The sequence below is a fragment of the Rissa tridactyla genome, chromosome 1 (genome assembly GCF_028500815.1).
Source record: "Rissa tridactyla isolate bRisTri1 chromosome 1, bRisTri1.patW.cur.20221130, whole genome shotgun sequence".
Lineage (NCBI taxonomy): Eukaryota > Metazoa > Chordata > Aves > Charadriiformes > Laridae > Rissa > Rissa tridactyla.
This window is the reverse complement of record NC_071466.1, coordinates 161,695,408-161,711,921: the sequence shown is the minus strand read 5'-3', so window position 1 is coordinate 161,711,921 and position 16,514 is coordinate 161,695,408. Positions and strand designations below refer to the sequence as shown.

The following is a 16,514-nucleotide window of genomic DNA, read 5'->3' as shown; positions in this document are numbered from 1 at the left end:
AGGGAAGATTGGCCAGGATTACTCCGTATTTCTTTTGAGAAAGCTCCTTCAGAGCTTTCATTGCAGGGGGGAAAAGAGGCTTATTTAACATGTTTTAAGGACAGAGACTTTAGTAATGAAGAATCCCCAGTAACCGCTTGGTGCTGCAGTGCAGTAGCATCATGTAACACAAAACCAAGCCCCACCTCAGGTTAGAACCGTTGGGTGGACTTCTGACGACCTCGCTGTTGGTGGCTGTGGTCTCATTGTCAGAAAGTAAGATGGCAGAGGAGGGGACTCATCAAGGTAGATAGTGGTGCTTTGTCCTATGTTAATTGCTGCCCAGAGCCCTGCAATGGAGCTCAGGAAAAAGTTTTCATAATCCAAAGATGAAATTACCCTTCCATACAATTTGCTTGGCACAGGTGGAATGATTTCAGTGTCCCTGTGCCCCACTGATTTGTCACGCTTTTCACTGCAGTGCTTACGCCACTCTGGTTGCTGTGAAAGGCTTGTCCAGATTGTGGAAGGGGGGTCAGAGGGCACTTCAGTTAGAACTCAGAGGAAAGTTAAATTTGAGTTCCCTTAGGTCTTCTGAGTCCGTAGGGTTGTGTCAAGGAAGGGTGGAAAGGAGCTGAGCTGGCAGGGGCTGGTTAGTGGTAGGTAAGATGAAAGGGAACTGTCCCAAGTTTGGGCTGCTTTTTCTGCATACATGTTATGCACCAATTTCTCATTTTCCTCCTCCTCCTCTTCCTCACTCCTTTTTTCTTTCCTGGGGCAACCATCCTGCTAGCCATTTCTTCTGTGAAGAAGGCATTCCATCTCTTGTTGGATGCGTCCCTCTCTGGCAAGACACCTGAATTCATAAAACAACCTGCCCCAGGATGCAGAGGGCTTCATTTCGGATCATAAGAAAGGTTATCTTTCTTCTACAATGGGGTCAATCTGGGTGGTGGGGGGGGAACCCAAACAAACCCACCTGTGCGAAGACCGCTGCTGCCTGTGAAAAGCGTGCTTGCATCCACTGGAAAGAAAAGGCTGGTGAGCCCTGCCGCGGGCTGTTTGTATGATTGTTTCTTTCCACAGCTGTGTTTTTTTGAACTGCTCTTCCTGTGTTCTGTTATAGAATAGTCTTACAGGAACCAATCATTAGCGCTAAAATACCTCAGGTAGGAGTGCCAGTGTGACCTGCCAACCGATCAGATTGTGGATTGCAGTGGAAAAAACTGAATTATACTAACCATTCCAGCACCACATTAGAGATGGGAACAGAGGCTTTTTTAGGGCAGCGCAGACTCACGTGTGATCCGAGCCCCTGCTGTAGCAGGGCGGCATGTGTCCAGATTTCACACCAAGTGGCATTTCATTCAAACAAAAAAATAATATAAATTCAATGGAAGGGTTAACAAGGTCATGCTTGTCCCATTACCATGTAGAAGCACCTGCTGCAATGGACACTGTTGTCCTGTCACCTCTTTTAATTCATTCATGCTCATTCCTGGTGCACATATGCCACCCTTCTAATACAGAAATACTGGAAATGGTTTAGTCTTTTCTGCTTCTTAACTTCTGTTATAGGGCAGTTTGTGGGTGGAGAACACACATTTGAGATACGACAAATAAAAGATCCTAAAATCAGGCTCACTGCCTGAACCTGGCAGGTGGTCAAACGCATCTAACTGATACCAAGAGCTACATGTTTCTCCAGGGCTATGGGAACGCTTGTGTCTTAGTGGCATAAAGGCTCTTTGGAGTAAAGAAGGCCAGCAAGACACTTTGTACTCCTGTCTAAGACACCAAGGGAAAAAGAAAAGGGAGGCTTATACCATAGGACACACTGACATAGTAAGATGTAGTTCCTCATGTTCTCGTTGGATTGATCACCTAATATGGATGTGAAGAGTGGAAGAGAAGATGGACTTAATTTGAGCTGAACTGTATAGTCTTAAAGTGCTCGTTTTTCTACATTAACACGCTCAGTAATTGGAATGCTGCTTTAGTTAGGATTGCAGCTTCCTTTATATGTTGTTTTGTCATGTTTGTGTTATTTCTGGGAATATGTGACAATATTGAAAAAGCTATCAACTGATGTTAAAGAAGAAATTAAAAAAAATATTCTTGCTTCATTGATGAGCCAAGGACGATAACATCACAGAAGAGTAATTTTAAATTTGTGCTTTTGTGAATACCTGAGCAAATACAGTTGTTTGACAATTGAGCTCTTGTAGGCTCAAGTGCTACACACTCACGTGGAGAAAGGGGTTTAGCACAGCCCCAGCAGCACTGACAGAATATTCAGAGAAAGAGAACTTGAATTAAAATAAGCAACATTTAGAGTTGTGTTCATCTCTCACATGCTCCCCAGACAATCCAAAAGACTGTATCGGACAAGACCAATCTTGATTTAGGCAGTCCTTTTGGTTGTTACTGCCCAGTAAAAATGCATAAGCCTTTTCCTTAGTTCTCCTATTTCCTTGTTGAGGCAGTGTTTAAACTGTCCCTTTGATAGAAACATCCCTGACTTAACATCTTCGCAAGAAGCTCAGCCACACTCATTTCTTTTGAGACAAGGTTAAAGGTTTTAAAAACTGAACCTAGGTGGAACCTCTCCCTGTGAAATGACTTCACTTAAATATAGATGGAGTGGGAGTTTGCATGGCTGTCCTGGGTTTCAGGTACTATGCCACTCGGTGGTGTCTTCTGTTGCAGTTTGGCTGTGGCACTGGAGGAGTGTGGTGCAGCTTAGCAAGGGCCTTTTTTTTAATTATTATTATTATTATTATGATTTTTTCTTTTATTGGGAAACACGATTGTTCATGTTTGTTGAAGATGCTCTACTCTGTTATAGTTTATATTTACTAGAGCAGCCAAAGTGAGGGGCATCAGAAATCACTAGGGGTGTTAGGACCGTGTAGGGATGGTTATGGATGGGCTCTGCATACCAGTTAAAGTTGTGTGTGAACAGGAATAGCAGGAGAAAATAACTGGTGCATTGGACAAGCTGAGCAGGGCTTTAGATGCACTGATGGAATTATAGGTGGGTCCTGGGTTATGGAGAACAGGAGCATCAGCTGGGTAAGGCAGCCTGCACGGTGTTTCCTTTGCTGTGTACTGGTCCCAGAGCTTGGTGAAAGCATTTAACGAAATAATGAGTAATAGTCACAAGTTTCCTCCTCCTTCCTTCACCCTGTTTTGGTGTATTTGGACTTGATGGTCATGCTAAATACATCCCCGGTCAGAAATTCCCCAGCTGTCCACACTCATTGCTCCTATGACAGGAACGTACCATGGCCATTATAATCCCCATTTTTGGTTTTATTTGAAGTACACACAAGTAGAATTTGCAGACTGCTTTGAACTGAGCAGGTCTGCCCATGTGTGTGTACCTCTATCCTGTGACTTTTTTTTTTTTTAAATTAACAGTAGCTTCAATTTTGCATCAGTGCATGGTTAAAAAGCAATACACATGTCAGCTATTTCTTAACTTCATTTCTCCAATGAATTATTTCTCCTGTTTTTTTTGTTTGTTGTGCAGTTGACTGAAGAAATGTTAACATCCCGCTCTAAATCTCTCAGTGGAGTCTCTGTTCCCTTCTCTGATATAACAGATGGGTTATTGCTTGTTATAATTATTAACATTGTGGTGTGGGACAGGGCTAGGGTGGGAGCCATTTCGGGGGGCGAGGGCGGGAGTCTGTGGGAGTCGTTAAGGTTGGAATGTTAACTCCAGTGGTGACTGACTGTTTCCGTAATAGCAGGTTGTTGTGGCTGCACGCTCTAGTACTTGAGGCTGTGTACTTCACTGAGCTTGTGGTAGAGCCTAGGGCGAACTGCTGTCCCAAGAGAATGCTGGGATGGATAGAACTAGCCAATATGAGTCTGAACGTGGTGACTTTGCTGGTTGTTCTAGCTCCAGATGTCAGCATGCTTAGTTTTTAATTTTGATTAATAAATGTTACGCCATTCCCCCTCCCACACCTGATTCCAACCCTTCTTTTCTTTTCTTCTTCTTTTTGTTTTGTTTTGGTTTGGTTTGGTTTCATTTTCCGTTATGAGAGACATGAGTTAAGAGAATTACATGATAACCCTTTTTGGTTTCAAACTGCATCTCAGTGTCATGTTCAGCGTATGTGCCAGGCACATTTGAAATGGCTTCTGATCTGAAATGTGGCTGGCAAGTGTGGGGCAGACTGGGAGGAATATGGGCGCACACTGAAGCCGGCTGCCCTGAAGAGGGTTCTGACAGGCAAAAATGTCCCATGCGCCCCAAGTGGCAGACCCCATCAAGAGTTCAGGAAGCTCATGAATTTAAGGGAATACCACAATGGTATTGGTATGAAGTTTTGTCTTAATATAGTGAAGGTGATGAAGGTTTGATTTGGACTAAGGCTGTACCTCATTCCTCTCTTCTCTGTCGTGTTTTGGAGGTGGGAGTAATGGTGGTGCAATGATAGCATGCCAGAACCAAGCTACGCCTCCCCAGATGGTCAATCCCAAATGCAGGGATTGAAACAGCTAGATGAGATTAAAAGGCAAAATTGTAACATGACATCTCTTTCACGCAACGTGGGGATGTTTCAGAGGTGTAGTTTTGTGTTGCTCTTTCTTCTGTTAATCAGAAGATTGAAGAGGCTATAAGTCCCTCTCCTACAGAGTATGAAAGGGTCCCCAGGTGTGTTTTGGATAGCACGTTAGCCTTCGTGGGGCTAACACAGGTCCCACAAAAGCAACCAAAATTGACTCAAAAACATTACTTCTAATTTAAAAGCTATCTAGTCCAAAACTGAGCAGTGCTGAGCAAACACACAGTCCTGTAGTAGAGCTGATCTTGTACTTTTAGATATACACAAAAGATCTATAGGGAAGAAGTGGTAGGGGTATGTTGAGCTGATTCGGGAGGTGAAAAGCTTAAGTCTGCTTTCTGGTCCTTCAAACTCTGAAATGTCAATTGGAGAAGAAAAAAAAAAAAAAAGCCAGAAGCAATCTGGAATTTTCTGATGTTATTTATGGCTCATTGTGTTTCTAGCAAAGCCACGGTTCATTTACCATTGCCCTCCCCAAGTTAACAAAAATGTGTTCAGAAGTGTACAATAAAGAAAGATCTAACCTGAGCTTCAGAGCCCGCTTTGCTGCCGGCCGTGCAGCTTTCACCCCTGGTCTGAAAGGGGTCTGGCCTCCATCCTTCATTATTGCAGGGTGTGCAGAGCCGCCTGTCTGAGACAGGTCTCCCTCTACCCCGAGAGCTCCTTGTGGGAGTTCCAGGAGGAGACCCACAGGTCTTTCACTGGGTCAGGATTCACATTTTGCCAACCCAGCTGTAACTATGTTTTTAGTATATGTTTAGTTAACTCTTAAGTTACTTAGGTAACTCACTGTTACCTAAGTAAATGTCTTAAAGACCTTCACTACAGGTGTACAGCATGGGCAGAAATGCAGAGCAATATGTTCTGGCATAATTTCCCCTGACCTTTTCCCCTCTTACATAGAGGGAGGGAAGAATGATCTGGTTTGTACCTGTGTCAGTTTGCTTGTTGCCAGCCCTGAGACCACCAGAGGCTGGCTTCTCTGGCCATCTCTTCCTGGTTGCTTTTTGGCTTCTCTGGCTATTGGTACTTTTATGCATGTGGACCAAATTAAATTTTAGCCTTTTGGGTTTCCCAGGCTTAAAAAAAGAGATGGGGGGGGGGGGGGAAAGCAGGAATTTCTCTGAACGGTCCCTTTTCTAAAATATACATTTCACAGAAAGTGCTTACCTCTGATTTCCCCAGCGTAAGAGGAAGGGGACATAAAAATTACATTGCATGCAAGATTTCATCTCTCCTCTGGTTTTCAGTTCCTCCGTGCAAAACTTAATTTCCTGCAGGGATATAACCATGCTCAGGCTTGCTTTAGTTTATTCCTTCTGCTAAACAACAGGGTAGTGGAAGAGTCTCCCTAGTCCTTCTGAGGAAAAGAATACATGAGTTAATGGGCAATGCTTGCGATAGACATGACATGGGAGCTGATGCAGTTTGAAACACTTCCTCTCCTTGTGATGTGTGTGACTTTTTTTTAATTTTTATTTTTTTTTATGCTCTGCGTGAGTGGACAGGTATCTGTAAAGTCAGTTCTCTTCTCTCCTGCAGGGTGGATACGCAGCCTACAGATATGCACAGCCTGCTACTGCAACAGCAGCCACGGCCGCTGCAGCCGCTGCAGCAGCTTACAGCGATGGGTATGTAAGGGGGAGGCGTCCACGGGGGCTAGCTTGCTGTGCTCAGGGATTCAAGGAGCATTGATCCATTACAGTACTTCTCCTTCTTTACCCGTTTATTTGTCTCACTTGCACTCGCACGCGCACACATGCATGCACAACCCGACATGAAAGACTTGAATGCACGGTTTGTCTCTCTGCTGCCGGGCAGTGTTGCCCTCCGGTGTATGTGAGCTGGCACAAATCCTGGCCTCTTCCCTATCCTTGTGATTCTCTGCACAAAGGAGGCAGTGTGGTTACGGCCTCAGGGACAAAAGACCTGGCTTGCCTTGCCAGCTCCTTGCTGTGTGACTCTGGGCAGGTTGTTTAATCACTGGGTGCATTTCTCTCCCCATCCGTAAAGTAAAAATTACTCAGCTCATACAGTACTCTAGGATGCTTTAACGTGCAGCCCTATATAGATACAAAGGATTATTGTCATCAGAGTGCTTGCCTTAAGATTTTTCATCTCCTGTGCAGTGAGGCTATGTTTTAATCCTAGCGCATGCAAGACCATTAAAGTTTATAGTCCCTTTTCATTCTGGAGAATCCCTCGCTGCTTTCCATTTAGCAGCTGTTACCGTGCCAGTAGCATTAGCACCAGCAGTCACTCTCCTCCCAAATTGCATCACGCGAGGTAAGGGCTGCACTAGCTGTCATGTCAAAGGTGCTGACATCTTTCCTACAGGTCAAGCTCATGGCTTCTGCCACATTCCTCCTTGCAGGCTGTTATCTCGCCCATCTCATACGATGCATGGCAGCATGCCCGTAGGATCTCTTCAGAGAGGGGCTGCCTGCGTGTATGTGTGTGCATGTATGCATACATATGTGTAGAAGGGCATGCTGCATCTTCCGTTGCCTGTGGTCAGACAGCTGTTTTTCTGCCCCTCCAAAGTGACCTTTTTTTTTTTTTAATATCTTTTCTCCCTCTCTTCAGTTATGGCAGGGTGTACACAGCAGATCCTTACCACGCCCTTGCCCCTGCCGCTAGCTACGGAGTTGGCGCTGTGGTAAGTGGGATTTTCTTTCTTGTGCTGTTTCTCATTTTCCAACTTGGGGAACGGCTGTTCACTGGGGATCAGGTAATGAAAATTCACCCAGAAAAACTTTTTTGTCGAGGGAGGAGGTCCTTAGCTGCAGTGCTGGGTTCCCAGTTGTTCTGCACTCATATGTTTGTGTGTGCAGTAGGAAAGGAGCCAGGTTGTAGGATATCAGTTATTACGTGGTCTTGCACATCACCTAGTACAAAGGAGACGGCAGAAGAATGACTTGAAATGTCAGGAGCCAGAACATTGTTGGTGAATCAGTAGAACTACATCGAGGTCATATATAGAGCAAAAATCAGAAGTAGTTAGAGATGTAAGACACCCTTTCTTGCTGTATTCATTAACTTTAAAGGCTCATCTTGCATGTTGAGAAATCAGTTCTAGGAAGCAAGGGAATAAGTTGTTCTCGTGACATCTTGCAGCAAAGCTGCTCCACTTGATTTGCTCTTCCACTAGTGGAAGGATGCGGTGTCCTGCCTGCCAGCAATAGTTACACAAGGGCAGGAATGAGGTATGCTGGCATCGGAGGGGAGTGGAGCAGCTTGCTGAAAACACATGCTTGCCCATCTGCTTCTAGCCAGCGCAGTATCTGTGTTGTTGCAAAGGCTGGAATACAAATGTGTTCAGAGAAAGAGACACCTAAATATAGATATCTGCAGTGTAGCACCTCTGTTTGAGCCTCAGCTCATCATGTGGATTCTCTTTAGGGTTGATAAAGGAAAAGCAGGTACTTCTAGGATGCCAGGTCGTCGTGTCTGGTTTAGACCTTTACCTTAAGGTGCGGTAAAGAGCATCCTAGAAGTCCTTGTCTCTGCTATCCCTAAAGACAACCTAGACAACTGGGTCAGAAAGTGGGACTTACGAGTCCCATCTCTGGTACTGAACTCCCTTTCACCGAGACCTGCCGAGCTTCACCTGCATCTGGCTGGCTGTGAGCATGTCCTCCTGAGCCATGTCTTTGGTTTTGCAGGCAAGGTTCACCTCTCTTGCTTCTTAAGAGGTGCTGATGGTGGCGGGTCAGTGCCAGGAGATGTCTGTTAATCCTTCTGAGAGCATTCGGGTGCTTGTCCCGAGCATTTCTTAACAGTTGACCTCCTAACAAACTCTTCTCTCATTTAATTTCTACAGGCGAGTTTATACCGAGGTGGCTACAGCCGATTTGCCCCCTACTGAAGTGACGTGAGCCCCCTGCAAGTGGGACAGCCCCCCCAGTTCATGAGGCCTGGCTATTGCAATATTTACTAGTAGAGGAACTCTATAGCAAGACGAGGAGGAAAAACAAAAGAGAAAATACTTTTTTATACCTCACTATGTTCTTTGAATATGTATTTTTTTTTTCCTTTAAATTTCTGCCTTTAATTCTTTTGTTCCAAAGATTGTGCATTTTTTTGTTTTTTGTTTTCGTTTTTGGGGTTTTTTTAACTGTGGTAAAAATAATGCATTTCCGTGTCTGTATGTTGGTGCATAGCTTATCCTACCAATCACGGAAAAGGCGATTAGCGATAAGGAAAGCTGTTAGAAACCGATACCATGTGATTGATCAGGAACACGCAGACAGTTACTTCCCTGGGTCTGGTGCTTGGTGTCTGTGAGACAGGAGGATGCGAGGGAGAAGTCTCCACCTGCTGTGTTTCTGGTCGACAGAAGGAAGCACTCTTTGGCTGTGGCTGGGACCTTAATGCTGGTGGGAAATAGTCATTTACATTCGAAAATGGGGGAAATGCAGAGACTTTCCTCGTTTTTATCACCATCTGACGCGCACAGGTTTGGGACAGTTTCAGCAGTGTCAGGATTTTAGACTTGGCAAGAGAAGATTTCCTCAACCTGCCCAAAGACTTTGGCTGTTACCGGCTGTACAGGGGACAAGACTTTGGAAGGAGTTTTTGATGAGGATGATCTTTCCCCACCCCACACAACTTATTCTAGCTGATTGTTGTCCATTGCTGATGGCTGTAATTATCTTAGTTTTCCTTCCTCCTTTTCAAGATCTTTCTCCTTTGCTGTCCCTTTCCTCCCCTTTCGTTCCTCGAGGAGTGGCAGATGCAATGCAGCATCACACAGAATACCTCTGTTGTGGACAGCAAGTGGTTAAACTGGCGGAGGTGAAGCGCGTGCAGCCTTGCAGAGGAAGAAAGCTAGCTGAAAAATCCTGCATCAGTGCGGTGCTCAAGAGATCCAGCGCGCAAGGTCTCGCCTTCTGTTCATCCTGAGCTGCTTAGGTGCTTCTGCAAGTAATCTGTTTCAAATAACATGAGTGAGGAAAAACAAGTCACGTATAAGCTGCTGAGGCGAGGGGCAAGCTTGTGGGTTTGTGTAGGGGAAGAGGGGCTTTTATAACTAAACGTGATCCTGAAGTAGTTTTGTTTCAGTCAGGAGTTTAAGGAAAGGCAGGAGGAGTTTGTGCAAGCTCTGAATTCATAGGAACTTCCCACCACAAGCTATTTCAGGCCCTTACGTAGTTGCGTTGTAGCCCCTGGGTCTGTGTTGCCCAGCCTCTCATAGAAAGTTGTGCACCTGCTCTGCTGAGTCCATATAGACACTACATATTAGAAGATTTGGAAGCAGAGAGACTATTTAGGGGAGGGCTCCACAACTCCCAAGACCATCTCCCTTCTGCTCTCGCATACAGTGATTTCGCTGTTTTTCAAAGTCAGCATTTTTAGATGACTGCGTGAGCTGTGCTGTGATGGGGAGTTGCTGCTCTCCAGCCCTCCTCGCTCGGCTGCTGGCTCCTGGAGCGCTCCCAGTAACCCCAGTGCTCAGAGGCAGGGTCTCTAACCGCGTGTTAGAGAAATGCAGTAGCACGGTTTTATGAGGCTGCCTCGACTCCCTGGATTGGTACTGGGGTGAGCTCACCGCCCCCAGAAGGGCTGTTGGGAGTGTGGGTTTGTTGGTGGAGCCTCTCCAGCTCCTGGCGTACACCTGCTTCTCCATCCACTGCTGACAGCGGAATAGGAAACCCTCCTGCATTTAACACTAAGCAACGTTAACAAGCGGAGCTCCCAGGGAGGTGTCGTGGCCCAGCCACACATAACCACGCATTTTTTTGCTCTTCCCCAGCGATACGCGTAGCCGCTCTGTGTGGAGCAGAGAGGAGGCACCTCAAATGGGAAGAATGGGGAAGCCATTAGTTAAGCTAGAGACCCTGAAGCTATTGATTCTCTGGAGGAATAGCTAGATAAAGGGGACACCAAACTGCCAGCCTGTTGGCCACCTTTTATTTTTTTTTTTTTTTGCTGGTTTTATTGTTGGTTTTTAAACTTTTTTTTTTCAAGCCAAAGTTTGGTTTGTTGCTGTTATGACAATTTTTTTTGTTGTTTGTATATAAATATTTTAATTAGCTTGAAAATGGGGAGGGGGGAACAGGGTGTTGGGGCTTTTCACAAAATCTAGGAAATGAGGGGGTGCTTGGGAGCTTTTACTGAGTTGGGGTAGGGGAGGGAGGACTTGTGATAGAAATAGTCATAATTCAAGGGGAGCCATTTCCACCACAGGGCAGCCAGGGGACTTCTGGAGCTGAGATGCAGCAAAAGCCTCTACTGGACTTGTTCTACCCACCTGCAGGGTGGAGGGGCTGAGTGAGGCCGTCCTTTCCCTTGCCCGCAGCTCCTCGTGGAGCGGGTCTGCAGGCTGCCAGTGAGAGGAGCGCGGCTTGCAGAGCCCGGCAGGGGCAGCTGCTCGTTCCTCTGCCCCTTTTCTACCTTTCAGTTCAGCTGGTTCTGACTGCAGCTCCCAAAAAGCTGGGCTCTCCTTCCCCAAGTGCCCTCCCCTGCCCTGGCAAAGTCGCCTGCAATCCCACCCCCACCCCCCCGCCACGTGGCCTCTCTGAGAGTAGGGAGGCCAGCCCCATTTCTGCCTCCGAGCAGAGTCTATGCATGGCAGCTTCAGCCCACCCAAGTATATTAGGAGTTGAAGGGTTTAGTGCAGAAGCGCCCAACCTTTGCAGGGCCGTGGTCCCCTGCAGTATGATCTCCGAGTAATACCTGATCTAGACCATCCAGCCTAATCCCTCCTGTATCCGAGCCCGGCCTGCTCCAGTCACTCCCTGCCAGGCTGGTGCATTAACCAGCCGGTGTCTCCTCGACTTCGTAGTTACTCACTGGTGGCCCAGCTCCCTGCTCTCAGCATTGGGCTGTAGAGGGGATGCTGAGATGCTTACACGGCTGGGGGGTGGAGGTGGCTCGCTGGTTCCAGGTCTTCGGAGCACAAGACCTCCCAAAAACTTGCACACCAGCTGGAATTTTGCAGCGAGGTTTCTCGAGTGAGTGTTGTGCCGTGGCAAGGAGGGCTCTTCAGCCTTTCCTTCCCTCTTGGCAAACAACAGCTCTGGTTTCACTCAGATGTGTTATGAACTGGCTTGAGATGCATTCAGAGTAGCCAAGCTGTGGCTATATCCATCTTCTGAAGAAGTGAGGACAAAGCCTATATCTCTCCCTATGCAAAATGAATTACACTTAATGAATTAAACTGGGCCCTGGCTTATTTGACTGACGGCAGCTAGTGCTTGTCCCCAAGGTGGGTCTGGAGTCACAGGTCCCTTGCAAAGCAGGGTTTGGCTTTCCAAGGGAAACCGCACAGGCAGCCTGGCAAATAGCTTGCTATTTGTCACCACCTCGTCTGGTGGCATCTGGGATTCCTCTTGATGTGGAGGGAAAGATGTTTCTTTAAGTGTTGCTGTTTGTACTGTCTTGCAATAGGTCTGGCCAGCACATGATATCATACTGGTAAAATTTTGGATCGAAGAGTTCATTTATTTAATGTGCTGATGTATCTTTCCTTGTGGGTACAGTTGTGCTGGTACAAAGATGGCTTCTACTGGTATAGCATATTCTCTACTGGGAATAAGTTACATTGATGCCCAGCACGTTAACAAACGGTTGTCTCTGTCCCCGCACTAGGGAGGCTGCACTGGTGGAGGTGGGTTGGCTTTTCTAAGAAAAGCCACGACGGGACCTGGAGACAACGGGGAGGTCAGAATGAGCCTGCTATAGCCAGCTATTCCCAGGTTAAGCGGTTACATGGATCCTGTGTCATGAGTTCAGATAGACAAAGCCATGTTTTTAATTAGCTGTGGCTTGGCTGTTTCGGTGCCCGAGAGCGAGTGCTAGCTCAGGAGTTGGAGACCTGTGTTTTGGTCAGGGCTCTGTCAGTGATCCTCAAGGAGCAGTTGTGTCGCTGCTCTAGAATTTGCTTCCCCATCCCTAAAGTGAAGTGAAAGTTTATCCCCTGTTCTCACCCATTTTGAGATCTGTGGATGTGAAGTGCACGGTGAGAGCTGAGGAGGGTTATCTGAATAGCTGGCCCGAGTGCTAGTTGTGAAAACGGTTAATGAAACCATTTCCTTGCCTGAAAAGAGACACTGGCTGCTGGGGTTTCAATTCCAGCACCCAGAGCTTTGGCAGCGGGGAATACAAAGCAGAGCCTCCCAGTTCCTACCTGTGTTTTTCCCCAACCCGTCCCTGTCTGTAGCTTCCCATCCCAGCCCCAAAGGAGGAGGCAAGTGGAGAACAGGTTTGGGGAGCACTTAGGAATTCAATAAAGGGAAAACCAAACAACAGCTCTGGGGAGCGCTTTTGCTGAGTCTAGCTCCAAAGGGAAAGCGTGCGGGCAGCGCGGCAGGCAGCCTGCTGACCCTCAGGCCTGGCAGGGTCGGGGGGGTGCTGTCCTCGGTGCAGAGGGGTGATTTTTAAAGTGTGTTACCTGTTTGCACTGTTTTAAAATAGGAGGGGGGGGGGGGGGCGGGGAACAACCTAGTGAACAAGATGAACATCCAATGTAAACTTCTTTGTGTTTTTATTTTGTCATGCTCTTGGAAAATGTCAAACATTTTGTAGTATACACCAGTGAGACTTGATTCTTTGTTGCATAAAACACTATTTTTGGTGATGTCAATGTCTGAAAAGCCCCTTCCCTCCACCCCCACCTTACTGATTGCCCTCTCTGCCCTCCAACCCCAGTAAACTTCTCTTCTATGATGAAAACTCCAGTCAACAAGGCAAGCAGGAGTCTGATAGCCAGAGTGTGAAATGGGGCCCTTTTCAAGTAGGCTCTGGGGTTTCTCCCCGGTACGCTTTGCTCCAGCCAGGAGTTGGCAGGATAGACCCGTCCCTCTGCAGCACGTGCATCGATGGCAGCCTTGGTGGGACTTGGGACGTCCAACTCCCGGCTCTGCTGCCACTGCTAACCCTGGAGGGCAACTTCTTCTTGCCGGTGGTTGAAAGCGCTGCCCGCGGTTGTCCTCTCTGGGTGGCAGGCTGCAGCTGGTCCAGGCTTGTGCCGGAGACAAGCTGCCCACGCTGCCTCTCGACTCGTGGTAGAGCAAAAACTCATCAGCCAAAAATCTTGCCTGATTTCACCAGGAGGTTGCTGGTGTCTTAAAGCCGTCCACCCCAATATTCATTTGTCTGGCAGACAGCAAAATGCCAGTTAATCTTAGGAATGGTTTTTCTTTTTTATATTCTTTTGTTGTTGTTGTTGTTCTGAAGTGGGTCAATAAATCTCTTGCCAGATTCCCAGTTCTCTGCTGGTGGAGGGGCTTGTTGCTTCCCCGAGGAGTGAATTCATTACAGAAATCAGGCCTCCCACATAAGTAGTCTCAGTTTTGGTCATGTTTTTCTATTTTTTTCTGTTCACAGTATTTTGTGTGTGCGCGCGTGTTGTAGTTTTGGCAGCTTGATTTGGCTGCATTATCAAGTGACGAAATAATCCTCTTTTACCCCGGGGGATATGATTTGGTTTTGGATTTCCCCGCCCCCCCTTTTTTTATTTTTTTTTTTTTTTATATGATAAATCCTGCTTGTAAATAGCTGGAGCTAAAACCTGGGGCTGATAGCAAATGAGAACCAGGGCTGTAGAGCGATAATGGAGCTGGTGGAGTATTTTACTGACCTCACAGGCTGATCTACTTGAGACTTGGAGATTTTCAGTGCAAGGCTGAGATGCCGCAGCACCTCCAATGGCAGCGACGGACTTGCCCCTTCACGCAGTCTCCCCAGCACCTCCCATTGCCAGGTACCGCCGGGGAACAGGACGTGTTCCGAGTGGGATGCGTTCCCTTACCCTGGATCATTTCCTAGGACGCCCGAGCCGCTTGCCCAGGGTCCCATTTCCCCGCTGACTCTGGAGAAGCAGTATCTGCATCCCAGGGCTTTGTGACAGCCTCTAACTTCCCGCCCTCCCTCGTTAAGTATCATATTGTATAGTAGCTTTCAGACCATACAGTATTCATTGGGTTATTCCTATTATTATCAAGTAGCTGGAATTGTGAAGGTCGGAGTAGTTAGATCTTTAGCTTTTATTCCTTTTTTTTGTATTACTATCCATGTGTATAAATTATTGATCATGTTGCTGGCTTTTATAAACTCTAAGCAAGGGGGGAAACCCTTCCTAACCCTTTGCAAATGGTAATGAAGCACTGTTTTTAAATAAAAGAGAGAAACACCAGTCTGCTGGCTCTTCTCGTCTGTTTTTCAGTGTATCTGGATGGATTTCGCTGGTGCATCTCCCTGGCAGGTAAAACGCAAAGAAGGGGGAGCTGGTTGGAAGAATGAGGTGGGAGATGGGATCTTCTTCGCAGTCGTAAAGGGCGAAGCCGTGGCAAGTCACGCTGGCAAAATCCCAGCACAATCCCAGCTCATACATCGAGCCCTCCATAACCCCATGCCTTTCCTTGCCATTGTTTCCCATCGCTGCTTATTTAGCAGAAAAGGGGCCATTTGTTTGGTATTTGACAAGGGAACCTCTCTGGTTTTCTGGGTTTGGTGGGTTTTTTTTTTGTTTTCCAAGACTAATCTGTGTTTGAACCTGTTAGTGTGGAAGGAGAGACAACCATTTCAAATTACGGTATCAGCATTTTCTTTAATGCCTGTGTAGCCAACCTCCTGCTGTCTGTGTTAGCACAGGTTTAATAGTTAACACACACAACTGGAAGCCGGTGTTCCTGTGCTTGGCATAAATCTCCTCTGGGAGTTTGGACATGTCTTTTAATCACTGCTCCTGTTGTCCTGCCTGTAAAAGGAGTATCGCTGCAGACAAGCAGAAATTCATTCGTATTCTGTGAAGTGCTTAGAGGTCCTCAAGTGAAAGATGTCATGCAAATATATATCCATATAATCAGATGCCTTTTCCGCTGAAATGAGCCTAAAAATAACAAATAATAAAATCCCTGCGGCAAATTTGCAAGTAATTACGGAAACTCATAACTGAGCGAAAAGATACAGTGAAACATGCCTAGTGCGGCTGAGGCCAGCGCGGGGTTTTCATACTGCTTTTGGAAATGCAAAGTACCAGGGACAAATAGGGGTGGGATAAGGTGCGTCCCCGGGTGGCAGGATTGTCCGTAATGATGCTGGAAGACGCGCGAGCTCCTTAAGCATTCCTTCCTTCCCGGTATTTACCGAGGAGCTGCGATGTGTTCCTGTCAGATGATCCTCATTTCATTCTAACAATAACTCGAGAGGATGTTCGACAGTAACTGCTAAAATTAGATGCCTGGAAATCAGGGCTGAATAATTGTTGTGGAAGAGCTGGTTCCGAGGGATTCTGCACCGGTGAGACTGGGGAGGGGTCTTGAAACGAAGCTCCGCTGCGCTGGGAGAAAGGTAATGCTTCAGAGGCACCCTTCCAAGGTGGAGCAAAGGTGCTCTAGGTCTTCCAGCCTACCTTCATTTCAAGGCAAAGCCATAAAATGCCTGATTCTGGAATTCACTAATAAGTCATTAGAAGTGTTGTGATGTTATTGCATTGCTCAAGAGGGGGTTATCGGAAGTAGAGCGCGTCAAAGGAAGCTGATGCGGGTTCTTCGAATGGCATGCAAGTTGGCTAAGGAAGTGAATGCCCCTGATTTAATACGTCCCCCTTCTATAAACTGTAAATAACAATAATAAATCATAGACAAACATGTCGAGTCAGTTGTAGCTGATCCCAACCCACTGCCCATTGCAGTGTGTGTAGGCAGCATCCGCTGCGGGCGAGGGTACTGCTGTCGTGTCTGGAAGAAGCAGGGGGGAGAAGGTTTGGTAACAACCTGGAGGTGGGCTCTGGGACATGGGGCTTGGTGCCAGCCCAAGATCCACCAACGCGGTTGCTGAGCACGCGTCCCTGTGCCACACGGCTGCGTTTGGCAGCTGCGCGGTGGGGACTTAGTCACTAGATCGCAACGTTTGCTGGAAAAGTGGTGTTTGGACCACATTGAAATAATTTTCTGAATTCAAATCGGATTTGCAGAAGTCTGGGGTGAGGCCAGTGTGAGCTCAGGC

General features: G+C 46.9%; 1 protein-coding gene across 18 annotated transcripts in view; it reads left to right on the top strand.

The window, feature by feature from the left end:
• RBFOX2 (RNA binding fox-1 homolog 2) overlaps window positions 1-14,698 on the top strand; it is a 175,623-nt gene extending 160,925 nt beyond the window's left edge. For 5 of the 18 annotated variants that reach the window (XM_054182526.1, XM_054182270.1, XM_054183424.1 and 2 more), the window contains 4 exons: window positions 1,106-1,148; window positions 6,105-6,193; window positions 7,149-7,221; window positions 8,386-14,698. In XM_054182526.1, coding sequence (XP_054038501.1) covers window positions 1,106-1,148; window positions 6,105-6,193; window positions 7,149-7,221; window positions 8,386-8,430 — 250 coding nt within the window. In that variant the 3' untranslated portion in view covers window positions 8,431-14,698. Of the gene's footprint in view, window positions 1-772; window positions 897-1,105; window positions 1,149-6,104; window positions 6,194-7,148; window positions 7,222-8,385 lie in introns of those variants that run through there. The other 13 variants (XM_054182612.1, XM_054182437.1, XM_054182348.1 and 10 more) reach the window with 9 other exon arrangements.
• The last annotated feature ends 1,816 nt before the right edge of the window (window positions 14,699-16,514 follow it).